Consider the following 27,498-nt stretch of genomic DNA (forward strand, 5'->3'; position numbering starts at 1 on the left):
CAATAAACCGGCTATGCTCCATGGGATGGACAAAGAAATGCTAGAAGTGGTGTAGAGTTAAGTGGATTGGCATAGAATTGGAGTAACGTGGAATAGAAGTGGAGTGCGGTAGAATGGGGTAAAGCGGAGTCGTAACGTTTTGTGGTGTAAAGTGTCATGGTGTGGAGTAGAGTGGCCTCTGTGTGGTGCAGTGGCGTGACATGGCGTGGCGTATACCTGTGTGGTATCACACTGCCATTACAGACAACGGGTTTTTAACTGAAATTACCATTTTATTTGCACATACTGTGATTAAAACTATACGGCACTCAAATGATAATGTGTGGAAATGGCATCACATAGTGAATTGATTTGTTTTGATATTAAAATATTTATTTCCACCACACTTCAGAATTACAAAAAAATTGCTTCATTTGTGCTTTCCTACATTCTGAATTTTTTTTTTTTTTCCTCCCAGAATTCCTACATATGAGGAAATTGTGATGCCTACTCTGGAGGATTCAGAGGACGAAGGGGAGCTTTTCCTGAAGAAGCAGGAAGATTTTGAGAGGAAGTACAACTTTCGCTTTGAAGAACCAGATTCTGACATGGTAAGAGGGGAGCAGGGTGAAGAGTATGTGGGGTGCTGAAAAACAAAGGCGGGAAATGGTTCTGGGACAGTTATGAATTAAACCACTCACAGAATCCAGATTTCATCTTCTTGGCACTGCCCTAAAAGCCAGCATGATCTTAAATGTCTTTTGCGTGTGTGTGCTTCTGCACCTTCATGTACCAAGACTGATGGTTTTGGTGGCATTGCTGCTCGTATCAGGAATGTGGCAGCCTAAAATACATCCCAATAATGTGTTGCCCGACTCTTTTGTCCCCTGTGCTATGGGATCTGGATGCCCTGTTCCTGGCATCACCGTAATAGGCTTAGCATGATCTCATATGAAAGGTGTGCGCACCTGTGTGTCTGTGGTTGTGTGTACATGTGTCCCTTGGTACTCCAAGGCTGAACGTCTTGGTGGCATTCTTGTGTGTTTCAAGAATGTGCAGATGCAGAGAGATCCATACTAATGCTCCTACCACCAGGAAGCCACCAAACGTCCATCTCATTTTGGACTCCGTGGGCATCCTTGCAATCGGAGTGCATGGGTGATTTGGATTTGTGAGTAGTGTGACTTTGGAAATATCCCCATCTTGGGTGTTAGCTCAAAGGAGGAATGAATGGAACCATATGTGTCTGGGAGCTCCAACATAGGAAAAAATAGAAAAACACCACAATATTTCTCCCTGATCACCACAGCGCACATACTTCATGTGCCTATACAGGACCGCTCTTTTGGGCTAGCTACAACTTCTAAACACTATTCCACTGGCAAGAGTTGATTTGAGTCCTGGCAGTGATTCATTTGTAGTTTTTATTCCCTCACTTTTCTGACAGGTTAAAACCTTCCCCAGGACCATTGCACAGTCTGTACGCAGGAAGGACGAAAGGAGGAAAGAAAAACGAGAGGAAATCAAGGAGCGGAAGATAAAGGTATACTTGCAAGACAGGTTTTTGGAATGCTGCTGCAAATATTTTTAGAAGACTACAAATACCTACAGTGCTAATGGAATTTGTATAGTACATACAAGGATGCAAAAATTCAAAGAGAAAACACATGCATGCAGAAAGAGCAACACCTGGACGCATCCTTGGTCACGTGCAGAATCATAGACCAACTCTCAGGAACTAAACCTAATGACATAAGGCACACATGAACACCACACAATTATGATTCAGACAAAATGCCCAAGAAATGTATGGGACTTGCAAGTTCTTTCAAAGGCACCCATGCGTGCAGACAGCAGAACATGTAAGCGCATATACACAGGTACATGTGCATTTAGACTGATGAGTGGACAGAACCTAATACCACATACTGGATACAAGGGAAATCAAAACACACCTACGGTCATCCAGTGCACAAACGCCAAACCAATAAGCCCTTCTGAGTAGAGTAAACAAATATTCGGCAACCCACATACACAGAGGTACACAAACCATTCACATACCCATACAGGGATGGTGAGACAGGCTGATGTATTTTTAAGTGGTGCTGGGTTAATCAACAACTTCCTTGGAGCAAAAACCCCATTTTGAAGAGGGAGCCGGGGGATGTCCTTGCCAATGTAATTATTGAGCTGTCCCGGGAAGATTAAATATGTTAATGTACATGCACATCCAATCCTCGCCGTCTTTGCAAAGATCACCTAGATAAAAACGCATTCAACTCTCCAAGCCAATTTTATCCTTGGTCAGTTGTATATTTATTATAAACCAATGAAAACTCCCTGTAATACACATTAATTTTCTATGCTTTCATCTCATTTTGATTGCCCTGGATTAAAATTTCTTTGTAGACCAAAATAGTTCCATACAGTAATTAATTTTAGTGAGACATGAATTGTTCAAGAGCTGATGAATATCCCATTTCCATTCTGGCCTTGTAGTAATGTAGATCAAAACCACAAAAGGTGACGGGAGATTGCTTACAATAAGTCTAACCACTGGCAATAACTCTGGGAAGCATTCCAACCCATCGTTCTTTTGCCCACCATTATGTTTCACTTTGGACCCAGCCATATGCAAATCAGTCTTGAACCTGGTCCAGTAGGACTGTCTAGCCCAAACTGCCAGGCAGTGATGTAGACGCAGACTATAATTGTCTAGCCCCAAAGTGGATTCTTTTAAGAAGCACCGCTAATGGAATTATCAGACGTCATGTTTAAAAAATGAAACTGCTAGATTCTGCATGGGACATGCCACCTACATTCCTCCTCTGATGCATCGGTCACAAAGCCTACAACTTTCCATGCTAAACCACAGTTCCTTCTCTGGGTGCAATAGATTGGCCATGAACGTTAAGCGTTGTGAAGCCAAACCTAAAAATAAAACCATTCCAAGAAGTCTTAATAGAAAAATACCAGATATGGATGAATGAATGGCTCTTTCCTTCAGATGATTTAAAACGTTGATATTGTGGATGTTTCTTGGACTGCAGGGACAGCGGAAGTGCAGTTTCCTTATAGGCCTCAGGACTGTGTAAGTTACTTGTCTCCTCTGTAGCCAGTGTGGATGCCGAGACCAACATGTGACCATGTGGGATTTTTTTTTTAGGACAAAGTGCCCTAACTCTCATCTAAAACAGTCTTGTGAGGCTTAGTCCCATCTGCTGTGTGCCTTCACTGCACCATGTTTGAATATGAAATTTATGTATGACATTCTCTACACGTAAGCAGTGTACCCGAGTTCGGTATCCTTTTAGCTCCAACTAGGGCTAAGAACTACCAGCCATAAAGAGAATGGGGATGCAGCAATGAGCAAGCATTGGTTTATAACACTTCTAGTACTGTTGTAAAACTACAAAGTAATTTCTTACCACTGAAATCCTGGAATGGAGCACCCACCACAAACCTTCTTGAGAAATGTGGAGAGGTGCAGAAGTCCAAATGTTATTAAATAAGACCTTGCCCTGCCTACACCTGGCACCCAAAAAACTGTGCTGTAAGAAACTAGTTACCTAACCTGAAATTCCAGTTCTCCAACATTGATATCTTTTATATGTTCATATGCTTGACTCTTTCCTCGTAGTCAGGTTGGCTAGGAATCCCCAGTACATTAGAGTAGCAGTATACAGTGTAAACCATACAGTATGTAATATAAAATGGACATGAAACAACATGGTATGTTTAGTAGCACATCCGCCTCACTTGGAAAAACCTAAACTTCAGGCAACGAGGTGCGAGCATAAGCTCTACTACTCCCCTAGAGGCTGCCATAGGTCAGATTTAAAAGCACAAGTGAGAGGACAAATATGATGGGCCTTTGACTGGGGAGGAGGGAGGGTCGCATATGAATATATAAAAGATACTGTTGGAGAACTGGAGTTACAGGTAAGTTACTCATTTCTTCTCCAGCATTCGATCTTCTATATAGTCACATGCTTGAATCAGAATAGCAAGCAGTATACATTATGAAATACAACAAAGTGGGAAGCAGGCTCACCCTTAATGAAACCGGTTTCACAGGACTTCCTGTCCCACTGCTGCATCAGCTTCTGTGTCCATGTCTAGGCAGTAATTCTTTGTGAACGTATGCCTGCTCCTCCTGGTGGCTGCACGACAGATGTCTTTCAAAGGCACCCCAGCACAGAGTACTACAGTTGAAGCCATGCCCTTGGTGGGATGCGCCCTCACTCTTCACTGGAGAGGATGCTTGGCTTTGGCATGACAAAAAGCAATACAGGCTGAGAGCCAACAAGCTATTCCCCGCTTCGACCGGGTTTCACCTTTTCGTGGTACACTAAACGATACTAATAGCTGGTCTGATGTGCTTTTTCTTTATCTATATAGAATTTGAAGTCTAGAGAATGTATTGATCTTTCTGCTGTTGAAGATGGATTGGGAAAGAAGTATCTAAGAATAACAGGCTCATTTAGATGGAAGTCATTAGGCACTTTAGGATTAAATTTAGGATTGGTTTGGAGTATCACTTTGACCTTCGTGAACTGGAGAAATGGTTCTCTGATGGTGAATGCCTGAATCTCTCCCACTCTCCTAGCTGATGTCAGAGCCAGGAATAGTGCTGTTTTCCATGATACATATTTAAAGTCTGCTCTATGTATAGGCTTTAAAGGAGGTAACATCAGATGACCGACAACTGTATTAAACTCTCTTGCAACCGGAGGTTGTTGAAGTGGAAATGCTCTGCAGAGCCTTCTCATAAACTGTTTAATGATCCTTTGGGAAAACAGTAGACTTCAATGTGTCAGTCCTTCTGAATCTCGAGATTGCAGCCAGATGGACCCTGACTAAAGAATGTTTGAGACCACTCTTGGCCATACCTAAATATGGAAGGATCTGAAAAGGCTTTGTTTTAAGTGGATGATGACCATTATACCTGCACCAGATATAGAAACCCTTCCATTTAGCCTTGTTAGTAGCGGGAGCTTAAGCCTACGCCAGAATCTGTTCACCCTCTAGCGATAGATCCAGAGATCAAAATTCTAGGTGGTCAGATACCATAAGGTCAAGTTCAGAGACTTGGAATCATGGTGCAGAATCTCCTCGTTATTTCTGGACCATATCCTAGGATGCATCTTCATAAGAATGGCTGGACGTGCTGCCAACTGCAGTAGCTCACTCTACCAGTACTGGCAAGGCCACGCCAGAGCAATGAGGATCAGAATGAAATGGTCCATCTTTGCCTTATAAAACACCCTGGAGATCAGGGGGATAATGGAGGAAAGGCGTAGGCAAATAACTTGGACCACATAATCGAAAGAGCATTGCCCATCGTACCTGGATGCCAAAACCTGCTTGCGAAGCACTTGCATTTCCTGTTGTTCGTAGTGGCAAACAGATCAATTGTGGGGTACCCTCACAGATTGAAAATGTAATCCACCTGTTTCTGTTCTAGTTCTCACTAGTGACAATCCGACAGTTGTCTGCTATTTACACCCGCCTGATCGTTCAGGGAGCCTGGTAGATGTTCCACTGCAATGTCTATGCTGTGAGAAATGGCTCAATTCCGCAGAGCTTCTTCTGACAGGGTCTTGGACAGTGCTCCTCCTTGCGTTGTAATGTAAAACATGGATGTTGTGTTCTCCGTTCTGATTAGAACTAGTGGATTTGCTAAACTGGGGAGGAACGTGGGTAAACCTGGTCTTTGGCGCTGAGTTTTAACATATTGATGTGAAGCCTCTTCTCTGAATCTGACCAGAGGCCTCTGGTTGGAAGTTCTGGTAGGTGAGCTCCACATCTGTCCAAGGAGGCATCCTTAGTGAGTAATAATTTCTCTGTTATTGACAGGAATAAAAGACCTGTATTTAGGTTTGCTGAAATCCTCCACCACGTTAAAGCTTGTTTCAATCATCTTGTGACATGGACCACATCTCCTTATGAGTCTTCTACCAGTTTCCGTTGCAAATTCAGCTCTTGTTGAACAGGTCTCATACGAAGCCTGCAAAATGGAATGAGGCCTATACATGATGCCCATTAGGCCTATGAGGGACTTGTATTGTCTCACTGTAGTTAATTGTTTTCCAGCAATAGTGTTTGCCATTGTCTGTAACTTTCTCACTCTTTCTGCCAGTGGAAAAGCTTTTCCTAACTGAGTGTTGAGTATTGCTCCCAAAAATTGGATCTTTGTTTGGGGTTCCAACAATGACTTCTCCATGTTCAAAGTGAGACCTAATCTCTAGAAGAGATTGATGCAAGCATTCGTGGAAGCTTTTGCTCTTTCCGTGGATGGCACTTTGACTAACCAGTCGTCCAGGTAAGGGAACACCTGGTGACCTTCTCTCCTGAGAAAAGCGGCAACTGAAGCAAGACATTTGTTGAATATTCTCAGTGCTGATTTGAGTCCAAATGAAGTGCCTTGAATTAGTAGTGCTGACCCGTTAATGAGAATCTAAGGTACTTTCTGTGTTTTCGATGAGTGGGTATGTGGAAGTATGCATCCCAAAGGTCCAGGGAGGTAAAAAAACAAAAAAAACTTCCTGCACATCAGGAGGTCTTCTTGCAAAGTAAGCATCCAAAATGACTGTTTCTTTAGAAGCTTGTTCAGCTCTCTCAGATCCAGTATTGGTCTCTATTGAGCTACCTTGTTTTTTATTAGAAAGAACCTGTAATAAAAACCTTGATTTCTTCCCGACTTGGGGGCAATCTCTATGGATTCTTAAAAGAGAAGTATGAATTTCCATTTGCAGCTCCTTCCGATGAAGTTGGTGTTCCTTTCTTGGTGGACAGACGTATGGCCCGATTTGACAATTCGTATCACCCATTTGTCTGGTGTTGTCTTGTTCCATGTGGGAGCAAAAAGGGAAATTCTCCCTCCAACTTCTAAGGACCAGATTGAAAAGGGGGGTACATGCTGGGAGTCGAACTCTTTTCTGACTGTCATTGGTTCGTGCTTGTGAGGCACCTCTCTTCCTTCCTGAAGACCTCCTGCAAGTCTGTCTTTGGTTTCACTTGAAGGAGTATCCTTGATCGTATCCAGATTGTCTTTGAGGATAATTAGGTAGTCCCTGACCTCCATACTGGTTGAATCCTGCTCTGAAATTTTGCAATCTTCATGAGCCACAAAAAGTAGACGTCCCAAATCTGCAATTGTGCAACATTTCTAACACCTTTGCTGAGTGTCAGTTTTATTGCCTTGCAGAGCTTCAGCAGCATTTGACAAAAAGAGTAAGCCCATCAAAAGGCATTTCTAAGATTTTAGACAGGACATCAGTACGGAAGGCTGTGGATTTTAACCAGCATTGTCTCCTTAGTACAGTAGCTCCTGCCAACTGGTAAAAACTTGTATTTGAAATATCCCTCGCTGCGTCAATAATGCAAGAAGTTAGTTCTCCTTTCTTTAGGATAGTTCTTGCCTTTCCCCTCTTATCCTTAATGGAGCAATGTTAGGCCAGATCTGACGATCGTAACGACGAAGACTCTCCAGGGCATTGACTGTCTTAATCAAGGTTGATTCCATAGAGGAAATCATCCAGCCCAGATTCTAAATACATTTGCTATCCTTGTCTGGCAGACTAGATATTGGGGTTATTGGGAGTTTGGTTCTTTTCTGAGCTGCTGAAGCAATTCCTGAATCCGGTCCAGTGTGACCAGTTAGGTAAGCTGGAGCTGAATCTGGGGCTTTGTATTTTTTCTCCAGACAAGGTATCATTGCTGAAACAGTAGCAGGTGTCTTAATTAATTTCAGACCTTCTGACCAGACCTAATCAAGAATAGGTATGGACTTAATGTATTTCCGAGGTTTCTCTTTAAAGTCAAAGAAAGCATGGTTGATCTACGGGGGTCATTGGTAGGTTGAATTTCTTGGCTGTTCATCTGCGGAGTCTTGTGGAATTGAGCAGTTCTATCCACTTGGGACAATGAATTGTCGCCCATTATCTCTTTCATCACCGTCTGATGGTAGTTCTCTTTCCTGTCCTTCTATAGCAGAATATGCCGAACGATTAGAATAAACATCATCCATATCTTATCCATGGAGTTATCCCCTTGGCGTGGGAGGAGGAGGTAGCAGTGATGGTTGCCTAGGAGGTGAAACTGGTAAAGGAGTAGGTTGGGGAGGTGGGAGGATAGTTGTTGTAGGTAACTCCATGTTAGGATGATTCCTTTTCTGCTGCAGTAATAACGTATTAAAAGTATCCATCATCTGTTGCAAGGTTTATAAGATGGCCATTGGCACTTGGTTCACATCTGATTCTCTATAATATTTAGGTGGGTTCTGCCTTAAATCAATGTGTGCACTCCCAGTCTTGTACTCCTGTCGATACACATTTTCACTGTAGGACTCCTCATCGTCCATTACTTCCTCTCCATAATCTGGGACATATCTCACATCCAATTGTGTTATGCTGTAAGCGAGGCATAATCACTAGCCTCTTCTTGATCTGACTGTAGTAATTGCATGGAGGTAAATCCGCCACCCTTAAAAGTGAAAAAACATTTCCTCCCATGACTTTGTTTATTGGCTGAGTGGGTCTCTACTGTGATGCAGTCGACGATATGGTCATCAACGGTACAGTTGCCATCGACAGTTTGGTTATCGCTGTCGATGGAATGCTCAATGTCGATGGTGTAGTCGTCAACAGAGTCATCGTTGATAAAATGCCTGTCGTAGATGGTATCTTCGTCGTCTATGATGGAGTTGAAGGCGGCTACAAAGTTTCCTTTGAAGATGTCTTTTTCACTATAAGTGATTCTTTGTAGCTCTTAGACTCTGGTTTGTCAGCAGAGGAGGGTGCTGGAAGCGCTCAGGAAACTGTATATGTCTCTCTCTATATGACACTCTGGACACACATGCTCAGACAGTCAATAAAATTGCTTTTTCCATCTTTTATGCATATTTCACCTTTTTTTGTGAGACATGGTCTTGAATACTAACGCTTTTATTAATTTGCACGTTGACTCTTGCAGTGTCATCTTCTCAGGTGCTAAAGCCGAAAGTCTTACCAAATTGCATCACATTCAGGATGCGGCACTAGGACGACTTTTGGAATGAGCAAATTTGACGATGTCTCAGCAAATCTCTGTTCCTTGCACTAGCTGCACATTGTGAAAAGGATTGATTTGAAAAGTACTCTGCTTCACTCACAATCTTCTTTCAAGGGCTGCTTAGCTTTGAATTGTACTCAATATAGGCCTTCTCATGCGCTTCATCCAGCATTGTGAAGTCTTCAGGCTGTCCCCCAGCTTAAAAAAAAAAATACATGTTTGGACTTGATCTCTTGAGTCCAAGGAGCTCACCTCTTGAGCAAACATCTTTGATTGCTTACAGACAAAGGTGAATTCTTAAAGTTTGGGAATATGCTCATTAAAACCTGGCTCTTGAATCATTATCTATAAGTAGCTTTTGGGTCATTCGAATATTTTTCTGTCATGCTGTTGGTTTCCAAGAGACCGGTTTGGATTTCATGTTTGCGCTTTACAAATGGACAGCAGTATGTTTCTAATTACCAGCTTGGTTCTACTGAAGGTTCAGGGCTTGCGCAAACTTAGACCTTTTAGCCAGAGTGATTTTGTGCACACAGCCACTTTGTAGTGACTCACTCTCTATCATTTTTAATCTGATACTGCAAGAGCCTAAAAACCAGGCTACACCACTAACCTCAGCGAGAGTATCACAACATGTCTCTTCAGTGTTGGAAGCTTTGTGTGGCTTAAGAGGCCACAAAATCACATTTCATCACCACACACATGTAGCATCAGAAGAAAAAGCCTATGGAATTTAACTGACAGTGCTACATGGCAGTTCCTCCCTCTTGTTGGATACTAACAATGAATACAAATATTTGAACTGTGCATAATCCGAAGCAAGTTTCAGTGCACTTTATTAGTGTCTATTGGATTTCATAAAACAACTTATAAGAGGTGAAAAATGTGTTTGCCAAGCTACATAACTTAATGTACAGAAGCTGGTGAATTTGGGAATAAAGAGTAGGAGAAGAGGAAATAGCGAGGTGAAGGATCTACAGGTTTGCAGTACCCAACTGTGGTTTTTGATCTGGAAGTTCCTTTCCCAAGTAGGGTCTGTAGTGTCAGGCTTTTGTGTATATTGTCTGAAAGTAAGGACTGGGTTAAGTCCCCGAACATATAGGCTGTAGTAAAAGACTTGTTGTGAGGTGAATGCAGTGGAAGTGAAAAAAATCTTCAAAAGGAATATATATGGTGTTGAATAATTGGAGGAAGAAAATTAAATTAAAAAGAGTTACTTTTGATGTTTATAAATTCAAAGGTAAAACAGGCATTTTCAGAGTATCACTTGAAAAGCGGCTCGAGACCCAGAGGCCTTAGTTATCCATGTTTTCTACTAATTGTGGATAGCAAATCGAATGGATGTTTGTAAATGCACTAATTGACATTAAATACTGTTAGTGGCTCTATAGTCCGCTCCTTTCCTTCCGTCTCCCACCCTTTCGTACTTTCCACAGATTGTTTTACGTTGGTCTAACCCTCTTTGGACGCCAAGAGTGTGGCCTATTATCTGTGCCTACTTTCAGCCTGCATGACATACCCCTCTCCTCCGTCCATTCCTGTAGGAGAAGGAGCGCAAGAAGGAAGACTTGAAACAGCTCAAGAACTTGAAGCGGAAGGAGATCCTGAGCCGACTGGAGAAGCTGCGGGAGATAACGGGCAACGAGAGCGTTGGCTTCCACGAGCAAGACCTGGATGAGGACTTCGACCCAGCCAAGCATGACCAGCTCATGCAGGTGAAGTATATAATCGACATAAGGAGTACCTTTTTTCGCCTTTAGAGCAAGTGTGGGCGCCACCTTTTCAGGTTTGTGCTGTGCTTGTAGATAATTGTTGCCTCAAACTGTTATGCATCTTTGTATCTGCATATCTATAGCAGATGAACTCATCCTTTAAAAAAGTAAATTAATTCCACTCATTTTTATTTTCACAAAAAATTCTTTTGTCCATTTTTACCTGTCACTTGGCTCCATTTTATTCTTCTTGTATTTATTTCCTCCTTCCTGTCTTCCATTTCTCCTTTATTTTTCCTTCTTCCCACTTGCTGCTTCCCTTCTGACATTCTTCCTCTTTTCAGCTTAGTTTGTTTCCTTCTTACCGTTTCCTTTATTTTTCTTCCTTGTGGTCTTACTTTTGTCTTTGCTTTTTTTTAATACTGGGAATCTGGGACAGTGTTTTGTGTAAATCTGAGATAGTTATGAGGCCATCTTGCAGACTCTACTTAGGTTTGAAATACCCTAATTTCTTGAATTCGGGACATATAGTAGAATTTATTGCTGATGAGAAAGGCTTGCCATATATGCTGTGCACTGGTACTCTCTTGGATACCTTTACCTGCAGAATCCTCACCTCTTGACTATCCCCAGGTGACACTGGATCCAGAAACGTGTAATAATGTTCCTGCACAGGTGGTGCATGGCTTCATCTCTGGGCCATTAGTGTCAGAGTGACATCACTGAAGCCATTTAGTGCCACTCTTACGCCAGGATGTCAGTTCCCTTTTATCCAGGCCCTTTGCGGATTCAGAGCTGCAGTCTGTGAATTTTCACATTTCTACAGCTAGTTGGTGACCATTTTTTAAAAACTATGTACAGCGCTTAGGAGACTTCTCCCATAAGAAATCATTGTTTAAGCTTTGATGCTTCTCCAGCACCTCCAGGGGCAGCAAACTGACAACAGAGGGTGGACGGGAGGGGCTAGGCCAGCAAGCTGACAATGGAGGATGGGCAGGAGAGGATGGGGAAGCAAGCTGACTGAGGAAGGCGGGAAGAGCTGTGGCATCAAACTCATAATGGAAGGCTTGAGCAAGCTAACAATGGGCGGCAGGCTGGCGGGGCTGGGAGAGCAAGCTAACAATAGGTGATGGAGATGCATGCTTACAATGGAAGGTAGGAGGGGGAAGGGCAAACACGCTTACAATGGACGTTGGGCAGGAGGAGATGGAGACGGGGAAGCAAGCTGGCAATGAGGGGCTGGGGCAGAAAGCTGACAAAGGGTGGGATTGTGGAAGTACAATGACAAAGGTGGATGAGAAAGTACAGGAACAGTGGCATACGAGAAGGGATGGGGAAAACCACAAACAATGAAGCCTGGGTAATAGGGACTGGGGAAGCAAACTAACAGTGGTGGGTGAGCGGATGAGCACGGCTGGCAGAGCAAACGGACAAGAGAGTGGTTGGGAAGCAAGAACGGCATGGGAAGGTGGGCGTACAGGAAGGCAGAACAGCCACTGAAGAGTAACGAGAAAGAGGCACATGGAGGAGTACATGCAGAAGACTGCTGGAAAACTCATGTTTGTAGAGTGCTTAAACAAATAGAGGGGAAAAAGTGTGTGAGCAGTGGAAGGACACAAGTAATGCATTGATGCGCCAGGGAAGAAGTGGAAGGAAAGCCAACCAAAGCTGACTAATAAAAAGCAAGCAAATGAGTGACAATAAAGTCAACCAGCGTAATCAGTTGGCGGGCTCTAAGCCCACTTGAGGATAACAGTCTTTTAACAGACAGGGCATGCGCTCTCTTAGGCGAGACCTAAAAAGTTGATCTAATTGATTTCAGTACTGTACTTTCCTGGGGGTGGAGGAGGACGGGGGGCGGGGGAGGGGTCTGAGTTTTGATCAGTAGGCCTGACAGAGAATGGAACACTTAACAGTAAAGAACAACATTATTTTGAAAAAGTTGAATGTTCTCTTAAAGATACTATAACTGCAAACTGCTACATTTATCGAAGGTGAGCATTGTTATTTTCACATCCTCGTTTTAATGACTCGGAGGTCCGCGTTCCTTAAATAAGAACAGGAGTCTATTTGATATATTTGAAAGGTATTTTGTCCTACCTTTTTTGTCACTCTTAGTCTTCATTATGTGTTCCTGGTGTCAAATTCTACATTCTGATTGCATCTTTGCCAGCAAATATTTGCTACATCTTTGTTAGTTTATTTCTAAATGATCTGATTTCCCTCTTACTTTAAACTAGAAATTCTTTGGCGACCAATATTATGAAGTCGATGAAGCAGAGAAACCTCAGTTTGAGGATGAGGAACTTGATGGTGAGTCTGCCACTTCAAGAGGCATCTCTTGAGAGGTGCATCAAGGCACTTTTTTTGTAGGTTTTATCTGTTAGATGGCTACATGCTGGTAATCTCGCATGTGGTCATTCCACCAGAAGACTGTTTTGAGAGATTTATATCGGTGATGTAAATGTAATTTTTCAGTTTCGATTTTCAAGTGGTGCTCTAGTAAGACTAAGGGGACACTATTGGATTAGCGGGGACCGTTCACTCTTCACATTCCGAAAGGTGTGTAGTGGAAGCTTTACTTTCTTCCTACCCATGAGCCGATACCCTATTGCCTCGCACTCCGAGCATGGTTCATTGATACTACTTAATAATGATTTACATCTTCCATCCGCTTAGCTGGTGGAAGGGAGGAGGAGAGCTTTGGGCCAAGACTGACAGGGGTCACTTTCATTTGTTTGTCTTTATTGTAGCAGGCAGGCAGAGAATGATTGAAGCAGCAACATCAGAAAGAAATCCCGTTCTGCATGCTCTTGTGCTTCGATACCTGATGACTGAAGCTGTGTACTGATTACTCCTTCTCCCCTCATGTCCACTCCCACAGCTACATTGATTCAGATCTGCAACACAAACTGCTCCCACTTCCTTAGTATGCATATATTTTACACTTTTTATTGATTGTGTAGGCGCCGGTGTTTGAGACTCAATTTCTTTTCCTCTATTGACCATGCATACTTGTTGGGTTGTTCCCTGGCAGCAGCTTACTTCCCTTATACCTTCCCCACCAACGCTTGCTGTTCCCTCCCCCACACATCTACCCAGCTACATGTTCTAGTAGCTGTGCTATGCCCTTTGGTGTCCACATGTTCTGGTAGCTGTGCTATGTCCTTTAGTGTCCAGATGTTCCAGTAGTTTTGCTCTGCCCTTTATTGTCCACCTGTTCTAATAATTGTGCCATGCCCTTTGGCGACCACATATTCCGGTAGTTGTGCTATGCCCTTTGGTGTCCACATGTTTTGGTAGCTGTGCCATGCCCTTTGGTGTCCACATGTTCCGGTAGCTGTGCTATGCCCTTTAGTGTCCATATGTTCTAGTAATTGTTCTAGTAATTGTGCTATGCCCTTTGGCGACCGCGTGTTGTAGTAATAATGCTATGCCCTTTGGCAATCACGTTTCCAGTAGCTATGCCCTTCGGTGACCACATGTTCCGGAAGGTGTGCTTTGCTCTTTGGCGACTATTCTTTAGCCGTCTCTCCCTAATCCCATCTCATCTAACCCCACGAGCCACATTCAAAATGTTATTATATGAAGGTCAAGGAAGTCAGGCCCTTTTAGTTATGTTACTTTAAAAATATAACAATTTTTTATGCATTTGTATATATGTTTTATGCAATGGTATTTTTTCGTGTCCATCGTTTAGATTAAAATTATTTAACCAAAAGCAGGATGGAAGGGTTTAAATATGTACAGTATGCTAAAATCAATTTGACGAGACTATTAAGAGTTGTTTTACTGTGCAACTTAATTGTTAACTGCAATCTGAAGGAAATGAAGTGTTTTTCTCATGTCAGTTTTGTTCACTGTTAATACACTCGAAATTGGCCTCGGCAGTTTAATAATAAATGTGTGCATGTGTAGTAGTGCAATTTCTCTAAATAAAGTCTCATTTGGCAACATACACTTTTACTACCATGTCTTCGCCTATTGGGAGCCATGACCCATCTCCGCACTCAACAATGGTAATAAATAGCATATTACACTCGGCACATAACCAACCTTCATTTTGACTTTATGGAGAGACTGAGCGCTCTCCTGAAAAAATGTGAAAGTCCTAATTAGAAATATTTCAGTCACTTTGATTCCTCACGTATCAGTTTCATGTAATTTACATTTGAGGAAAGCAGTGGTCATGCACACAAAATCTGCAGTTTTGATAAAAGGAAAGTTAGTCAGTATTTTTAAACTGCTTCCCTGTCATACAGCAAAAAACGCGCTGCAAGCCTTTTGTGTTTGAAAAACACATGGGAAATATGTTTGTGTCACACCATCAGTGCTACTCTCTTAACGGATGACTGACAAAGTTGGATGAAATGTGAGCTGCGCAGTTTCTGATGTACTAAGTGTACACTCAGTTAGTGGACTCTACCTGTAAATAGATCAGGTGATTGTCAGACATGTTGAACAGCCTATCAAATAAGACATGCTTCTTTTATTGTTTTGATGATTTTTTCTTATTTAGATCAGTGGAACTGGGACACATGGACTGGCAGTAAGGAGGGTGACCAGGAGGTTGCAGAAGACCCTTCATGGGATGATGAAAGCTGTGAGCCGCATTGCGAGGATCCCAATTTTGTGGTACATATGGCAGTGATTAAACTCTGTGTTCTGCTTGTGCAGCTGCCCCTTCATGCACTTGAAATAGTACTGTTATACTTGCTTAGCCGCCCATCCAGGGCCGCCAGCTGAGGCTGCCCTGGTGCACCGCTGCAGCCATCTCTTGATCAAATGTTTCTTCATGCTGTGCTTTCTTTGGCAGATGGATGCAGACTATGACCCGAGTCAGCCCCTTCCAGCCACCTCAAAAAACAAGAGAAAGAAACTGCGGCAGGAAGGTCCTCTGATGGGAAAGAAGAAGCGCAAATCACGGTTTGCAGAGGTGATCAGCACTGAAAAGCCAGTCTTTGATCCTAGTGAGTAAATATGCTGCTGAGAGCTCCCTCCACTGCCTTGTGCCCTGTGCTTCTGCCTCTGCTTTGCTGAAAGCATTTTTCACGGCGCCACCTGCTTCTGCAGAGAGCAGCCTGCTACAACTGCCACAGTCTGCACTGCACCGTGTGCTACTGAGGGCAGTCTGCACTGAGATGACAGCAGCTTGCAGAGATCATCCATTACTGGTGTCCTGGCAATGTATTTTTTTATTACATTTTAATGTAGTTGATTTTCTGTTATGTCATGTACTGCCTTTGTGGTCCGTATGCTCTGTGCCTTTGAATTCACAGTTGCACTGTGTTAAACCGCAAACCCTTTCTGCCTGCTGTATACTTGGGACTCCACATGGCTTGTGATTGGTCCTCTGTCTTTGCAGGCGATAAGACATTTGAGCAGTACTTCGATGAATATTACAAGCTGGACTATGAGGATATCATCGATGATCTGCCATGCCGCTTCAAGTACCGGCCAGTGGTGCCCTGTGACTTTGGCCTTTCGACTGAAGAGGTATCTGCCATGCAGTGAGCATTTTGCAGTTCTTGCCTAGCTGCTTGTAGGCCCCTCATTCCTGACTTAACTATGCGCTCTACTGGTTTCACCAAGACTGAACTATAACGTTTCAACACCTCTATTCCCTTTGTTTCTTATCCTTGTACCTTGTCTCACTCTCCTTATCTTTGACCTATAACCCTGAAAGCTTTCCCTCCCTCACAACTAATCTGAGCGCTGGAGTCATCACCACTGAGCTGATCCCTGCTTCTAATACTGCTGAGCTTAGCCAGCCTTCATCACCCCTAGCTGTACCTTGATCACTTTAGAACCTTTCCTCCATTACCCAAGCTTTGCGTCCATCAACCCTGAGCTGAGCCTTGCCTCTACCCCATGCCAGTATCTTCTACACATCCTATTATGCCATGTAACACTGTAGTTCCTACATTGCTTTTCCTCTCTTCTTAGATTCTGCATTCACTGTTAATTCCTGTTGCCTCTTCTACAGATTCTAGCAGCGGAAGACCAAGAGCTCAACAGATGGTGCTCCCTGAGGAAGACCTGTATGTACAGGTAAGAGAAGGAAACCAGCAAGCAACGGATAAGTGGTGGTGTTTTTCCTAAATCTTTTTAATCGAATATACATGTTCGAGGCATGTGGGCTGCTGAATTCATATCTGTGCATAGATCGCCGCCTAGTGTTGGGTCCGGATGGTTGCACATTGTTGTCCTGAAGAGTCTTCGAAGTATCACGAGATAGGTGGCTCCTCCCCTGGACTACAGTGTGCATGGGCATCCTCTCCATCCTTAGATTGTTTTTTTCCGCCATTGGGTTCGGATGTGCTTATCTTAGCTCAAGTTAGGAAAACTCAGTTTAAGGCCAAAAGGCCTTTAGTTATCGTCGGTACTGTTCCCGTTCGGTATCGACTAGTTTCTTTAGTGCTTTAGCACCTTCTTCAAGCTTTCGGATCCGCTTGGTCCGAACATCGAACTTCGATCGACGATGGAATCGAGGACTCCCTTCAAAAGATGTCCTTTATGCCACGCGAAATACCCACACATCGACGTCCACCCGGTATGCAACAAATGTCTCTCACCGGATCACGATGAGTCGAAATGTATGGCCTGTGCCCGGTTCCGCTCGAAGAAGACTCTCCGGAATCGACGGGCAGCGAGATTGGAGGCGCAGCAATCGGCGCCTGCCCCGGCCAACATCTTTAGCACCGAAGACGAGGACACCAAGAGCGTGGAAGACGTAGACTCCAGCCCCGCTTCCGAACACGACTCCCGATCGGAAGACGACGACGAGGTGACCTTTCAGGGAGAAGAAGTCGTCGAAGAGGTAGGAGACTACGATGAGGCCCTTGGGGCCGAGGAAGATAGCTCCAGCGAAGAGCTAGGCCAACCCGTCGATACGGAGGCCGAACAAATAAGTCGTCATAAGGCTCAGGTCGAGGGATCGCCTTCGGGCCTTACCCAAGATCAATCTCACGGTTCTTCGGCCCCGCCTCCAGGCCTGGCCTCGAACATTTCACAAGAGCCATTATTATCGAAGACGACTGGATTCCCTTCAGCGAAACCGAAACCATCCATCGCACCAGTTCCATCAAAACCGAAAGTAAAACTGGTTGTGATCGGCTCGAAGGCCTCGAAGCCCTCCACTCCTTCGACGCCGGCAAAGGTCATCGGCTCTGACCGCGCAAAAAGGGATTTCGGTGCCGAGCTCACCGCAGTGGATACGGGTGCCGAGCCCAAGAAGAAGGCCCTCGGTCCCCACAAGGCGCCTCGGCCTCTGGCACCGAAGACTACGGCCCAAACCACCAAAGTCAAGGTGGCCACCCCGTCTGTGTCGACGTCGAAGACGGCGGCGCCTGCCAAGTCATCAACTCCGACGAGCGTCGATACCTCCCTTCGGCTCGATGACCCCATGACTGTAAAGAAGTCGGATGCCGCTTCGACGACTACCTCCAAGGTGCCGATCGGTTCCAAGGAGCCATCTGCGTTCACCGTGCAACAGGTCTCTGCATCGTTGCAACGCATCAGAGACCGGGCAGCCCTCCACTCTACGTCGGGTCCCGACACGCACAAGGCTGCGAAATCACACTCGGCGCCGGCCAACATCACGTTTGGGTTGCCGCCACCCACGGCGCCGAAACTGTTCGAGATTCGGACACGTGTCCGACGAACACAGTCCCCAGCCACTGGACAAACGGATTTCGAGCCTTCACAGCCACAATTTATCGACGCCAACACTGGTAGGTTGATGATCCGCAAGCGGAAAATCACGCCAGAGATTAGACTCCTACAAAATTCCTCTCAAACATAAATTGCCGGCAGGATCAGAGCCAGTGCTTCATGAACACTTTCAACCCTTCCATCAGGATCCACCGTCCTTTTCTCCTACGCCTTCAGAGGCAGACGCAGGAGAGGACTATGTAGGGGATGATACCACCTACCCTGGGGATATCGATCTTGATGATCACTTGCAAGACCCAGATCAGGCTTGGGATGACCCCACCGACCAGGGTACCGCACCAGATACCCATGACACGCAGCTTTATAACATAAAGACATCTCCCACAGAGGACACTGCTGCCTTTAATGTCCTCATAGAACGGGCTGCTGCCAATCATGGAGTAGAACTCCATTCTGACACTGTCGAAGAAGACTTCTTGGTGGACACTTTCGCCTCTTCTGAAAAAACTGTCAAGACTCTGCCCATGTTAAAATGAGTTCTAAAACCTGCAAAAGACATTTTTAAAGAAACAACCAGGGCGCGGGTGCTGAACCCCAGGATCGAAAAGAAATACAAGCCTGCACCCGGAGACCCTATGTACATTAGGGGTCAGTTACCTTTAGACTCCATGGTTGTTGCTAATGCTCGCAAAAGAGCCCACTCACAAACAACGGGTGATGCTCCTCCCCCAGACAAGGAGTCCAAAGTGCTAGAGACATCAGGCAAACGGATTGCAGCGCAAGCAGCAAACATCTGGCGCATTGCCAACACACAGGCACTCCTGGCCCGTTATGATAGGTCCCACTACGACACACTAGAATCACTACTACAACATTTGCCAGATGAATATAAAGAGGCAGCGGAGCTCCTTATCAGAGAGGGACAACTCCTTACCAATGCATCCATCAAGTGCGCACTGGATGCAGCCGACACAGCGGCGAGGGCAATCAACACAAGCGTCATGTTGAGGAGGCACGCATGGTTGAGAATCTCAGGCTTCAAGCCTGAGATTCAGAACAATATCTTAAATCAACCGGTCAACCCAGACTATTTATTTGGCCCTGAAGTTGACACTACCCTCGAGAAAATTAAAAAAGACACTGACACTGCGAAATCAATGGGGGCTCTGCAGACGCAGCAGTTTCGTAGTGGCTCCTTTCGTCGCCCCGGGAATAGAGGAGCAGCTAGGGGTCACAGCAGCAGTACACTAAAGGGGGCACACAAAGTAACTATGATAAAACCACCAGAGGTGGATATCGTGGCTCCAGCACCAAAGGCAGAGGACGTGGTTACGGCAACACCAGGTCCTCCCCCAAAAACAAACAGTGACGCCCTCTCCCTGCCCACCCGACCACATAACACCTGTCGGGGGGAGACTCCAACAGTTCCTGTTAGCCTGGAAAACCATCACCACAGACAGGTGGGTCAGGGACATTATCCAGCACGGTTACTGTCTCGAATTAACGTCCACTCCACCCAACATACCACCAAAGCACCGTCCTATGTCCGTAGAGCACTTGGCATTATTTCAGCAGGAAGTGCTAAGTATGCTGCAAAAAGGTGCAATAGAGGTCGTGCCCGTCAACCAACAGGGGTGTACTCTCTGTACTTCTTAATCCCAAAAAAGAACGGTTCGCTCAGACCTATACTAGACCTGAGACCCCTCAACCACTACATTCTCTCAGAGCATTTCCATATGCTCACCCTACAGCAGGTTCTACCGCTACTCAGTCAGGGAGACTTCCTAGCCACACTGGACCTAAAAGATGCATATTTCCACATACCCATACACCCATCACACAGGAAATATCTCAGGTTCACTATTCAGGGGCATCACTATCAGTTCAAAGTTCTCCCCTTCGGAGTAACAACGGCTCCCAGGGTCTTTACCAAGTGCCTAGCAACAGTGGCTGCACATCTACGGAGACAACACATTCACGTCTTCCCTTACCTGGACGACTGGCTTGTTCAGGTAAAGTCAGCCCAGCAATGTGCCAGCCACATGTCCCTCACCATTCACCTTCTTCACAGTCTGGGATTCTCACTAAATTACCCAAAATCACATCTCCAACCCGCACATGTACGACAGTACCTGGGCGCGACCATAAACACTCTGGCAGCCACGGCTCAGCCAAATTTAGTGAGGATCAACAGCATGCAACTGCTGATCTCCAAGTTCAAACCTCAACACTCCCTTCCTGCGCGAGTGTTCATGCAGTTGATAGGCATGATGGCCTCCTGCATTTTCATAGTCCCGCACGCGAGACTACATATGCGCCCGCTTCAGGAGTGCTTAGCACGTCAATGGAATCAGGCTCACGGACAATTAAAAGACCTAGTGTTGGTGAGCGGTCGGGCATACAACTCTCTGCATTGGTGGAATCCACAAAACCTTTGCAAGGGCCGACCGTTCCAAGAGCCTGTTCCACAAATAATACTGACGGCGGACGCCAGGGTTGGGGAGCTCATGTACTCACTTACACAGTGCAGAGACTATGGACGACGCAACAAAAGAAGATGCACATCAACGTTCTGGAACTGATGGCAATCTTCCTAGCCATGAGGCATTCAAAGTACACTTGTGCGACAGTCGTGTTGATCCGGACGGACACATGACTGCCACGTACTACATACAGAAGCAGGGAGGAACACACTCTCCACAGTTGTCTCATCTGGCTCAGAGCATGTGGAAGTGGGCCATTCAGAGGAACATATTCCTCATGGCGGAACACCTCCCGGGCAAGGACAACCAGAGGGCGGATCTGCTCAGCAGACACAGCCACCAGATGCACGAGTGGGAGCTACATCCATCAGTACTCCAACCGTACTTCCAACAGTGGGGTCATCCAGAGATAGACCTATTCGCCACAAACGAAAACGCAAAATGCCAAAGCTTTGCCGCCAGGTTCCCACATCCGCAGTCTCAGGGCAATGCGATATGGATGAACTGGTCCGGCAAATTTGCGTACGCTTTTCCCCCAGCGCCATTGATACCGCTAGTGGCACGCAAACTGCGACAGCACTCACTAACACTCATCCTAGTTGCTCCCACATGGGCGCGCCAACCATGGTACACCACCTTTCTAGAACTTTCCGTGGTGTCGCATCAAAGGCTGCGGATCAAACCCGCACTTTTAATGCAGAACCATGGCGAAATTCAGCACCCAGATCTGCAACAGCTGAACCTGGCAATCTGGCTCCTGAGGTCTTGGACTTTGGCTACCTAAACCTGCCACCTGACTGTATGGATATCATCAAAGAAGCCAGGAGACCCACGACCAGAGCTTGCTATGCGGCTAAATGGAAGAGGTTTGTCATTTACTGCAACAACAATGACATTAACCCGCTGGACGCATCCATTCAAAACATCATCTGTTACCTCTTACACCTATACCGATGCAATCTGGCATACAACTCAATACGTATCCATTTAACCGCGATAGCGGCCTATCTTTAAAACAGGCAGCACCTCTCTTTATTCAGAGTGCCTGCCATCAAAGCCTTCTTGGAGGGACTAAAACGAGTAATTCCCCCAAGACACCCACCGGCACCGGTGCTGAACCTCAATTTGGTCCTCACCAGATTAATGGGTCCACCCATTGAACCTCTCCATTCATGTGAGATTCAATTCCTCACCTGGAAAGTAGCCTTCCTAGTGGCAATCACTTCGTTAAGAAGAGTTAGTGAACTCCAGGCACTAACCATTCAAGAGCCATTCATACAGGTTCACGCAAACAGGGTTGTACTACGTACCAACCCCAAATTCATGCCCAAAGTGGTATCGCAGTTCCACATGAATCAAACTATTGAACTGCCTGTTTTCTTTCAAAATCCACAAAATGTCGCAGAGAGAATGCTCCATACACTAGATGTAAAGAGGGCCATCATGTACTATATAGACAGAACTAAGGACTTTAGGAAAACAAAACAACTTTTAGTTGCCTTTTCTCCACAACACAAGGGCAACGCCATTTCCAAAGCAGGGATAGCCAGATGGATCGTTAAATGTATTCAAATTTGCTATCAAAAAGCTAAACGCACATTAACGATTCCCCCATGAGCCCACTCAACACGAAAGTTAGGGGCGTCCATGGCTTTCCTAGGAAACATTCCTTTACAGGAAATATGTAGAGCAGCCACATGGTCCACTATACATACATTTACCAAACACTACTGTGTAGATGTACACTCAAAACAGCAGGCTGCTGTAGGACAGGCTGTTTTCAAAACTCTTTTTCAGACTGCTGCAGCTGGCACGGGTAGCCGCCGCTAATGGAGGAACTGCTATATATTCTATGCACAGATATGAATTCAGCAGCCCACATGCCTCGAACTGAATATGCTACTTACCAGTATGCATCTGTTCTTGGCATGTAGGGCTGCTGACATTCATATCGCCCACCCTCCTCCCCGGCGCCTGTAGCGGCTGCAGCACTCAGAATTACTGTATAGCATGGTCATCACTTACTGTATCTACTCCATCACTGCCACAATGGCGAAAAACAATCTAAGGATGGAGAGGATGCCCATGCGCACTGTGGTCCAGGGGAGGAGTCACCTATCTCGTGATACTTCGAAGACTCTTCCAGGACAACAATGTGCAACCATCCGGACCCAACACTAGGCGGCGATCTATGCACAGATATGAATGTCAGCAGCCCTACATGCCAAGAACAGATGCATACTGGTAAGTAGCATATTCAATCTGATAGACACTACTAGCCGCAGATTCCTTAACGTAGAATTATCCCCAGGCGTGAGACTGAACCCTGAAAACTTTCTTGCCCAGCATCTGCGCGCCAGGGGGGCGGTACCACGCGACTCTGCCCCGACGTCTTCTGCGGGCGTGACGTCAGCGAGGTCACATAAACCCCACCCTGGCGCGCTGACGTCAGTTTTCTTCTTTTCCGCGTGCAACACGGACTCGGATCGTGTTCCTGGCCTGTTTCAGGCCTTCTTTTTCCACTTTAAGCGTTTTTTCTTGAACAGTGTGCGAATGCCTTCGGGCTTCAAGATGTGCTAGTCTTGTGCGCGCCAGATGTCGGCGACGGATCCTCACCCCATCTGCATGTGGTGTTTGGGGGAACACCACGACTCCACGGACTGCGAGCGTGTCAGCAAATGAAGCCAAAGTCCCGGCGGGAGCGCCGGTTGAAACACCTTTCGGCATGCATGTCCAGGTCAGCGTCCTCGCCGCGCCCGTCCCCCGCGGAAGGCTTCAAGTCCCGCCGCTTCCGTTTCCGACATCGTCCCTCTCCTAGGCCGCAAGGGCGTCGCTCACCTGTTGGTAAGTGTCGCAGTTTGTCCCGAGGCGTTGCCACCCTATCCACCGTTCACCGGCGCGGGGGCGACTAGAGCCTAGATGGAGCCCTCTTCTCCTTCTCTACCTGGGATGTCTGCAGATCACCTGCCGCGTGCGGGGACTTCTGCGGCGTCTCTGGCGCCGACAGGTTTGTTTTCAGGTTCTGAAGATGTGATACCATCTGGGTGCGGCCCTTCGGGGTTCCCTCCTTCGGAGCAAGGCGCCTCTGCCTCGCCGCAAACCCCCGTGGGGGTCCCTGTGGTGTTGCGGGAGGTTGCTGGGGCTCAGGCGTGTCCTCTAGTCCCCCTCGGTCCTCTGGGCAGGCGGCGACCGTGTCCGAGGCCGAGGTGACGCCGCTCAGGCGCCGGGGGCTGCTAGCCCTGGCGGCCCCGCAGGGGCCGGCTAGGGGTCGGGACGTGTCCCCGGGCCCCCCTCATTCCTCCACGCAGGCGGCTGCCTCGTCGGAGGTTGAGTCGGCACCTCTTCGGCGCCCTTCCTTAGCCGCCCCGGCTCCGACCCAGCCCCGGTCTCCCGCACGTTGTGGCGGAGGTCATTTCGGCGTCCCCTTCGGCGCTTGTCGACGTTGACCTGACGCTGGTGGCGGACTCTACGGCGCCGTGCCAGCGTCAGGTTGTTGATTCGTCTTCGGACGCCCCCTCTTCTACAGAGGTTCGGCGGTTGTTGGTTTCATCTTCTCCGGAGACAGGTCGCAGCGTCGTGGCTTTTTCCCCGGCGTCTTCTAAGGACTGCTCTTCGCCGTCCCCGCTCCCGCAGTCTTCGCCGGAGGTGCCTCAGGTTCCCCATTCATTGGTCCACCCTCCCCCTTTTCGAGCTTGGCTTTTCCTTCCTCCGGTTGGGCTGGGGGACGGCCGCCTTAGCTTGCAACCGTCGCCCACGGAGGAACTGCTTTCCCCGCCGCGGGGCCCTACGAAGGCGAGTGCTGCCTTTGCTCTGGCTGTTTCCACGGCTGCGGTAATCTTGTGCATGGGAGATCCAGCTGCCCATTTCCCCATGGATCATCTGCTGGAGGACCTCCATCAGGGCACCCCCCCCCTCCCCTAGTGACCTGTATGGCGGTCTGTGTTTCGGGAGGTGTTCTTTCGTTGTTTTCCTGGGGACTTGTAACGAGCAGCCCCGGTTGCGTGTTCTGTGTGGCTGCTGGTCCGGCCCTTTTTAGGTCAAGTCTAGAGCAGCGCATGTGCTGCTTGTTCGACTTTTAGTGAAGGGGTAAAAAAAAAGTGCTACCAGATGCTGCCATGGCCGGCCTAGAGCTTGAGTGCCTGTGCGTGCTTTGCGTGCCTCTCTCCGTGCTTCAATTCCCTCCCCCACCACATATCTCGTCACTCTGCTGGCCTCATTAAGTGTATTGCGATCACTTTCACTTTTGCACACAACTCCCGGACTTCTCTTGCGATTCTTCCCCCACTGTTCTTCCTTTAATTCCGCATCAGCTCTTGTTTTCTCTTTCCTACCATTCCCCGTACTTCTCTTCACCTACTGATTCTCCCCCTCACCTAATGTCTTTCCTGTGTGTGTGGCTGTGAAGGTTCTCTTCCCTCTGTAGCTAAGTTTACGTGCACCGAAGACATTCAGTGAAATTACTATGCAAGTGCACACGCAGAATGAGCGCGGTAATCTTAATTCCTCTCCAGCCCCTTTACGCATCTCCCAATATATGCCGCCTGTTTCTCCTTTTTTCACGGTTCTGCTTCTTTCCTGTCTACACTCTGCTCCCTCTCTTTTACACATTTCACACTGTTCTGCTGTCCTGACTTTGCTCCTGTTTTTGCATTCCTTTCTATCTTTTTGCACATCTCTTATGAGCTGGTCCTCTGTCTGTCCGCCCTCCTTTTCAAATTTTTTGCATTTTGGTAAACATCTCCCACTATCCTTTTCCTCGATCTTGCACAATATCCTCTTCTCTCCAATTTCTCCTATCTGCATCCTTTCCCTCACCTTTTACACATCTTGTACCAGTCTGCTCATGTCTTGAATGTTGTTCCAGCTTCTGTTCTTTCAGCTATCCTTTCCATCCCCTTTAAACGCCTCCCACCATCATGCGCCTTTCCTGTCCACACTGTTCCCCCAACAAACTACATCACCTTTAGGTAATTTCGCAAATTTAGGGCCCGAATGCCACTCTGATGGGTTTTGGAGCACCAAGTCATTAAAGCATATTGAAAAATCAAGTCACAATGAAAAGTAGAAACTGCAGGAAGGTCATGAGTTACAGGATGGATGGGAGTGAGTCAGCACTGCCCACCACGTTACGAATTCTTTGCACGGATATTATTTGCTTTCACAAATGAATGTTTCTCAGGAAAGGGTACCTTGTTTTCTCGTCTGTTCTTTTATTGAAAAGGGTTTATGTACTTTAAATAAAAAACATGCATTCACCGAGTTTATTATTGACCGAATAATTGTGTCCTTTTAGTACAGGCTTGAGATGAATGGTTTCATTTCGGAACTCTGGTGTGGGTGCTCCCAATTAAAGGCAGCCATTTTTGTCTTTATATGGCTGTTTATTAAAGTCCACCATTTGAGCCGATTAGAATTGCCCAAAGGAAGAAAATTGACCCCGAGAAGATGGGCTTTGAGTCAGATCTGTCAAGTAGTGGGTGGGAGGTTCTAGCTTTCGCTCTTTCCAATACTTTTCTCAGAGTGTGCAATTTTCCGCTCTTGTAATTGTACGAGACTTAGTTGTTTTGGTTCCTCCTTTGCTTGCTCTACACCACGTCATTGTAATGTGGTTTCATGAACTACTTCTGTTCAGAAATGTTAGGAGTGAAATCACCCAGTAGGTGCACAACACATCTATTCGAACTCTATAGTGTGATGGCAGTCTTTAATATTTAATGCCCATCCTCCAAGATCTGCATTGACTTTCCCTAAAGTTTTGTGATCCATTCAGTTCGGTCTTAGCAACATACTGAACATTTCAATGCTTTTGCCGCAAGATAAAACAAGCATTGGCATAGCCAATAGGTCTCGCATTTGGGACCTTTTAAGTGCTTAGCCATGCAACAGTTGATGTTGTTGCACCAAGGATATTGTGCTGCATAACTAAACACTTATAAGGTCCCAAAGGCGAGACCTATTGGCTATGCCAATGCTTGTTTGACTTGTGGTTTTGGCTGTTGGTAAAGCCGTGTAGGCCCTGAGATTAGGCCTTCTGTGTATTCTTTATTGGCTGATTGGCAAGCCGTCTGCGGTTTTCTCAGCAGGTCTTTCTGTTTGTCCTCTGCTGCGGAAACTTTTTCCTAAGAGGGGTTCCCTTGTTCTTGGGACGTAACGTATCCTATGTGGGGTAATGGTTGCTATTACATAGCTCTATCATGTGCTGGGGAGGTGTGGTAACACTTCAGGCGTCTGCTCTCCGTGGCGTTGCAGTATGTCACAGGTGCGATCTTCTTGCTGATTGGTTTGAAGCAGCTTGCGTTGTGCCCCGGTCCGTCCTTCTCCTGGGTCGCTATGTCGCTAGCCCAGTCTGCTGCTGTCTGCGGCATTGTGTTGTAGCGGTTCCGCACTTCTGTCCGGTTTCGGCTTGGTCCTCTGCTGGTGTCCGGGGGGGGGACTGGCTTTCCTTGGTTTTTGTGTTCTGGTGGACAGGTTGGTCCGTCCTCCGTCCCTCTCGCTCTTCTTTTCTTCCTGGTTCCACTTCTTTTGTGGGTCAGTGTGTGTTTTTCTGGACCGGCCCCTCCCTTGGGGTGTGTCCTGACCCTTTCTGGCCTCTGCCT

General features: G+C 46.4%; 1 protein-coding gene across 1 annotated transcript in view; it reads left to right on the forward strand.

The window, feature by feature from the left end:
• KRI1 (KRI1 homolog) overlaps positions 1–27,498 on the forward strand; it is a 97,596-nt gene that overhangs the window by 62,379 nt on the left and 7,719 nt on the right. The window contains exons 10-17 of the mRNA XM_085600690.1: positions 458–590; positions 1,427–1,522; positions 10,578–10,748; positions 12,986–13,058; positions 15,265–15,380; positions 15,562–15,715; positions 16,111–16,241; positions 16,732–16,796. Coding sequence (XP_085456816.1) covers positions 458–590; positions 1,427–1,522; positions 10,578–10,748; positions 12,986–13,058; positions 15,265–15,380; positions 15,562–15,715; positions 16,111–16,241; positions 16,732–16,796 — 939 coding nt within the window. The remainder of the gene's footprint in view (positions 1–457; positions 591–1,426; positions 1,523–10,577; positions 10,749–12,985; positions 13,059–15,264; positions 15,381–15,561; positions 15,716–16,110; positions 16,242–16,731; positions 16,797–27,498) is intronic.

This window comes from Triturus cristatus, chromosome 4_2 (genome assembly GCF_964204655.1).
Source record: "Triturus cristatus chromosome 4_2, aTriCri1.1, whole genome shotgun sequence".
Taxonomy (NCBI): Eukaryota; Metazoa; Chordata; class Amphibia; order Caudata; family Salamandridae; genus Triturus; species Triturus cristatus.